General features: G+C 36.8%; 1 protein-coding gene across 1 annotated transcript; it reads right to left on the bottom strand.

The window, feature by feature from the left end:
• Positions 1-1,301: 1,301 nt before the first annotated feature.
• LOC119900568 (protein SREK1IP1-like) lies at positions 1,302-5,509 on the bottom strand. Its single transcript, XM_038715645.1, has 5 exons — positions 5,363-5,509; positions 4,666-4,713; positions 4,187-4,345; positions 2,678-2,753; positions 1,302-2,355 (listed from the first exon to the last, which is right to left on the bottom strand). Exons 1-5 carry the CDS (start codon positions 5,373-5,375, stop codon positions 2,118-2,120), a joined length of 534 nt encoding a protein of 177 aa, XP_038571573.1. The 5' UTR covers positions 5,376-5,509; the 3' UTR covers positions 1,302-2,117.
• Positions 5,510-6,545: the final 1,036 nt, after the last annotated feature.

Raw genomic sequence — 6,545 nt, 5'->3', positions numbered from 1 at the left:
CGAGCCAAACAGTGTTGTTACTCTGCAACTTTTGTCTATTCATGACTATTTGGCAAATCAAACAAGTGTCAGGAAGTTTTGCAACACTCCGATATTTCACGGTCTGTCTGTTTGCCTGTCTCCATTGCACATTATTGCACATAATCAGTAAAGATGATGGCAGTAACTTCAATGGATTCAGCTCAGTTTCTGAATGTTCACACCATGACCACAAGGTGGAGCAAAGATAGATAATGTAGGTCTAGACATAGGGTTGTCATCTGTTATTATTGGTTTGGCATATCATTTGACTTTTAGATTACATAGTTAAAAGCAAAGTTAGACTTGCTTTAATATTCTGTTTTTATTCCCCCTCATTTATGCCTGTGTATTTTCTATATCCTTTTTTGTCAGTTCTTGAAGATTTATATTAAATATGTAAATAATGTTTTCAAAAAGGAGGCTTTTCCATTTTCCATTTTACCTGCTGACAGCCTGCTCAGATTGGTAGTCCAGTGTCAAACCCATGATCTACACAGACACAACAGCAACATTTTAATGGTTTGTACAAGAAACTGAACCGGCTTGTCACTGTACCTCAGATCTCAGGAGTTGTAAACCATGACTATTAATGATAAATATTAGAAATTTACATAATATTCTTCTATAAAATACATGGCATGTGCCATTGATTAACACTATTAATGTTGTTTGACCATAATACTGAAAAGTTTCTTTTGGATAAATGCACAACACTTTTGAGTTCCTACAGATCGTGTTACACTTGTTACATACAGAACACATGTATTGTGCTGCCTAGTAGGTGGCGTTTATTTGCCTTGGGCACATTACATTGTACATTTTGTTGTAATCCATCATTTAAAGATTTTTGATGTTATTGTCCTTCATCTTAGTAAGATTTCAGACATGTTTTTGCCCATTCCAGGTACTTTGCTGCCCTCTTCAGGATATAACAATTATGTCACCATGCAAGATGTCAGCAGGTCTCTCTAGCATCATCCCATGAGCACGTTAAGTTTTATGACTATGTTACTACCATGTCACATTTTGTATTGATGTAACTATGAATTATTTGAATACCTAAACTGAGACAGTTTCAGTAGTTTGATACAAATATTTTTATTACAACAAAAAGAACATGTCAGGGGATGACCAGAATTTGTTACTGTGCACAGGGAATAAACAAAGCTGTATATACAGAGGCTCAGTTCCCAAAATGAACACATAAATGCTTTGGAATTAACTCTCGTTTTCAACAAGGTGTGTGTGGTTAATCATAATAATCATAATCAAATCCATTATTTTTTCAACAATCCCATTACTAGGAAACAGTGTCTTACCAGGAACTTCAAGGAGTTTCATTGTACCTAAAGCCGTCCCTGCAAAAAGTACAGTATAAACATTTAAGCACATTACATAATGAAAGAAGACCAAACCTCGAGTTTGTCTACCGATATTAGACATTAGTTCAACTTCTGCCGAAATGCCAGCACTGATTAAGAAATGAGCTGACTGTTAATATTATTATCCTCATTAATACTGGCCAATACATCAACCACAAGTATTTCTAGTCATTGTAACCGCCAACCGCAATTATTCCCAGTCCACCAAAAATTTCAGGGAGTCAAATCATGTGTATACACATTTGACCTTTTAAAATGTAAGAATGTTGGGTACAATCCCAAAAGCATTGAAGCAGCCAAGTATATAAAATACAAAGAAAACAAAAACAGCACCTGAAAACATTCACAGCAAAAATATCAAGGCTCTTCCCCCTGAATTTATAAAATATTTCTTGATTGGACTTCCATACAGTGATGTTCAGAAATATGTATGTCAAGAGAATGTACCATGTGTCACTTAAGATCCCTCTGTACAAAACAAACAGTGTCAAATGTAAAATGACAGTGGAAGGAGAATGGAATGGTATATCTGAACATCTCCCCTGGCTTTGCACATGTTTTCCAAAATGCTTTAGAGAACCGCAAACAGATTTGTTATCTGCAATGAACAAATTAACATTCAAACCCATGTCTCAGTAATGGACACTTGTTGGTGGACAAGATGAGGTTTCTTATTTATACAATGTCTGCAAATAATAAATATGTTCAGTTGTCTCAGTCACTGTCTGAAGATTCACTGGAGCTGGAAGAAGAAGATGAGGATTTGTGTTTCCTCTTTTTTTCTTTCTTCTTGTGATTCTTCCCCTGTTCCCTTTTGTTCTTTTTGCTTTTCTTCTTGTGGCTTTTCAGTTTCTTTTTCTTCCTCCTCTTCTCTTCGTCAGACGAGGAGCAGGACCTGCTGCGTTTCTTTTTCTTCTTCCCGGTCTTCTCATCACTCGATGACGATGCAGACCTATGGAGTAAAGCAGCAAAAACACATCACTGAAAGGACACAAACCTGTAAGATGTAAGCAAACCAATATCTGATTTCAAAAAAAGTAGAGAACTGCACAGAAATTCATGTATTCATGCAGTAAAAGAATCACTGACTTATCAGTACATGTCCGATAGATACAGTATGTTTACATACATTGTATATTTATTTATGTATATGTTTATCTTTTTGTTTCTGTTGTCAGAAGAATAGTATTAAAAAAAACAAAACAAAACATGATCTTCAAGGACAGTGTGGAAAAAAGAACAGAAAAATTCCAAGGTAAGAAAATAAAAGTTACCTCTTTCTTGACATTCTGTCTCTGCTCTTCTTCTGTTTGTGTCTCTTTTTTCTGTCATCGTCGTCATCATGGGAACCTGCGCAGGATTGTAGACAGAACAATCAAGACACTTTTTACTGGAAAAGTAGCTGCTCGTAATTTGAAAACAGCAAGTAACACAATGAGACAATATTGGGTTCCCAAGACGAGATTTTAAGACTTTAAGAAATCTTTAACGCTGAATTATATGAAGATTTTGAGCATTAAACAGTTAATTTCCTGCATTTCCTGGGTGATTTTTTGCACCCATTTCTGCATCAATTATTGGTGAAAATGTTTTTATTTACATAAAGGGAAACTTTCAAAAAAAATTAAATATTAAAAATATACAAAACAGAATATAATGCAGTAAGGCTCTCAGGCATTCTGTAATGCTTACAGATATATTTGATATATATAGATTAATTTTTGTCATGCAATATCGTCCCTGCTGAGCCAACACATGCGGCTTTCTTCCCTCCTCTTTTGTTTGGGAAAATAACCTTTAAGTGTGCATGTGGCACCTTTTCACCTCAATGGTAAATTCATTCATTTTAATTCAGTTATAAACAGCTTGCAGTCCCAAACAGAGCAAGTTTGTGCTTCAGTTTTTAGATGTTTATTAAGCAAAACTACCAGTTATGTTTCCACTCGGTCACACACTGGTTGCGACTCTCAGCGTGAGATGTGGGTTCACTTGATTACTACCACAGTGTACGCCGATGTTGCATCAGCTGGGTGGAGATGATTCGTGAAGTGAGACTACATCCATACTACTACGTTTTTGTCTTAGTTTTAGTCCTCGTTATCAGTTATATATTTGTTTTTCACTGTGTGGGAATACTGATGTGTGGCATGACAGCCTGTGAAAGGTGTCAACAGCATGTGTCTCTTGAGACACTTTCTCTTAACGAGAAACTCCATCATGTTTTAAACCTCATCAAACCCCTAATGTATAATGTTAGCAACATTGAGACTTCATCAACTTGAACTTCGTGGGCTCATCTATATGCAATCGACAAAATCCACCTGATGAGTTCCAAAGGTGGCAGAATTAATCTGGGCTTTTCTCATATTTTCCCAAATGAAAGTCTTGTGTTATCTAGTTCTGCCCAAAGGTTAAAAAATAAATAAATAAATAAAAATAAAAAAAGGGATTAAGAGCACAATAGAAACTGTATCATGTAACAGCAGTAACTACAGAAACCCAGAGTCATCAACATTCTTTCCACCTCTCTTTCGGTACAAAGCATCACAGTCCAATGCAGGCAATCATTTTTGTGTTTGTGGTGTGTATTAGCATCAAATTACATTACTTCTGACGTAGAGTTGTCTTATTCTCACAATATCTTATTGCCACATGAATGTAAAACTGCTTAGTGAATTTGTAAATTAGTTCTTCCAAGACGATTTTAGAAGGACATCTCTTTCCTATTTTAATTACTTACTTACTCCCTTTTTGTATGATGAGGGAAGCATAGTTTTTTTTACCTCTGCGATGCTGGCCACTTCGCCCCAGCTTGTCAATGCGCTGAACTGCAGGAACATCCTCTTCACTCTCCTCACTGCTGGTGCTGCTTACATCCAGAACAATGTCTTTCTGGGGGTCAACTCTGACAAAGTTTCGGCACTCAAAGGTCAAGTGGCCCGCTGGAAAATGAATGTCCAAGAGAGAATGGATGAACAACTAAGGCAGGACAATTTTAATGTTTACTTTATTTTTTTAATTATAACTAACCCTTCCCGTGGCTATGAGGGAATATGAATCTGTGTACTACTGTAATTATTGCTCCACTTCTTCATTTTTCTATTCACTATTACCACAAACAGTTGGTCTGATAGTAAGAGCTGCATAAGTTGTTCCTCTCTGAAGTTTACAACAGACTAACAAGCCCACCTTTACCAAGGGACTAATAGTAACACAAAAAAATGAACTTGCTATGAAAGTTGTGGGTCAAAGATTTACTTACGATATCCACATTTCTTGCACCCAGCTCTGATGTTGTCCTTATTGGGACCTGTGAGATAATGGCTTTTGGAATGAGTAATTAGGTTGTTTGTGCACACATGGATGTCCAATAACAAAATCATTACAATAATATTAATTAGATATGTAACTGCATTTAAAGTGACTGATTCTTTGTGTTAGAGTTTACTTTAATTAAAATTAAAGCATACAAAACATGTCTGGAGTTTTGCTAAAATACTTCTTTGCTGAAGCCGACAACAAAATAAACCTTTCCTCTATGAGTAGGTTAATGTTAACAAACGTCAGGTAAGTTATATTTCTTTCTGTGGCACATAACGTTAAACATTCAGTTATGTTAACTTGCTGCGTATGAGTTGCTGCGTATGAGTTGCTGCGTAGCGTTAGCGACATTAACTTAACTTACAACACTACAGATGTAGACATTCGTGACGAAATATGTGCAATACAGTCTATTTAAGATGTGAAACTTCTCGTGTCTGGTGGAAGACACCGTTTAAAGGCACCATCGATTGTCAAAATGTTGTTTGACGGTCCTTTCACAGTTAACGTTAGCCTTATGGTAGCACGACTTTGTTAAACCACACCGTCACTCTGACTGCCATCACATGTTCCAGTGTAAACTACAGCCATATATTTGACAATGTAAACATATATATGAACCCAAATCTACCACATACCTGGGTCTGCCATTGAATTATCCAGGATAAAGCCGGAAAAGTACAAAACTAAATAGTTTTTAGCACGCGAATTAACCTGTCTTCACTCAAAATACCGCCGACCGGAAACATTTGTTCTAGAAACTACTGGGATCCATCTTCTTCTTTTGTTCTTCCCCCCAAATCACTGGCGCATTACCGCCACCATCTGGACGGATGGAGTTTAGCGCAGTAGATTGCATTTGTTCCTTCAACAACAGCTTTCCAAATACATTTTAGTCCAGCAAGAATTGACATGTTCAATCATCAGTAGTTAGATCAAACAAACTAAACCTGAAACCCACAGTTTTAAATCTCTGTGAGAAATCTCTGTTCTGTGTTTGTAAGTCATGCAATTGAAAATATAGGCCAAAAAGCTACCATGATGCAGAATTTAGGACGAGTTCAGTTGAAGAGGCAACATTCTGCATTCACTCTCAAGTTTTTACTTGTATGAATTATGAATTTTATTATCTGAATAACTCATGTATTACCTGTTGGCGTGTTTTCAATGTTCATACGTTTATTTATGGGTATTACAGTTTTTCTCGATTGCTTAGACACATTTCTTGAAATTTTGCCTCTTTTTCTCGAAATATCTAAACACAAATCCACAACTTCTCACCCAATTCCCCAAAAATCCTATTTTCAGGTCAAAATGAAGCTTTCCACTCAAAGCCATTCAATCTTGCTGAAAAACCAAAGTTTGCCCTCAGACATATAGCACACAAGCCCTCAAAAACACACACACTACAACACAGTCTTACACACTGGTGAGATAAATTCAAACAATACTACAAAACTGGTTATTAGTAATGTTGCTTGTGGTTCTCCCCCTCGAAAACCTTTTTTACATGATGAACACAACAAAAGAAATAACAAATGTAAACATTTGCACATTTTTTATTCCTTACTGTACTGTACAACACCAAATAACAAATTATTCTGCCCCAGCGTCCTGTCTTTGGTCTGGGACAGGCCAGAGATTCTTGTTCTCCACCTCCTCCTCCTCTCCATACTCCTCCTCCTTTTCCCTCCTCCTGTTCCTCCCTCCTCATCCACCCTCCTCCTGCTCCGCCTCCTCCTACTCCTCATCTTACTCCTATTCCATCTCCTCCTCCAACTCCTACTGTTCCTCTTCTTTCACCTCTTACTCCTCTCCATA

This window comes from Micropterus salmoides, unplaced genomic scaffold, assembly GCF_014851395.1.
Source record: "Micropterus salmoides isolate LMB-PRFRI ecotype aquatic unplaced genomic scaffold, ASM1485139v1 Ms_hic_scaffold_13, whole genome shotgun sequence".
NCBI lineage: Eukaryota > Metazoa > Chordata > Actinopteri > Centrarchiformes > Centrarchidae > Micropterus > Micropterus salmoides.
The sequence above is the reverse complement of the archived record's forward strand: the minus strand, read 5'-3'. Positions and strand labels throughout refer to the sequence as shown.

Excerpts from the sequence above, each read along its gene's own strand:
- LOC119900568 (XM_038715645.1), bottom strand. Across the intron at positions 2,754-4,186 it reads AAGTGGCCAGCATCGCAGAG|GTTCCCATGATGACGACGAT; the intron begins GTAAAAAAAACT and ends AATCCTGCGCAG. Across the intron at positions 2,356-2,677 it reads GACAGAATGTCAAGAAAGAG|GTCTGCATCGTCATCGAGTG; the intron begins GTAACTTTTATT and ends TTTACTCCATAG.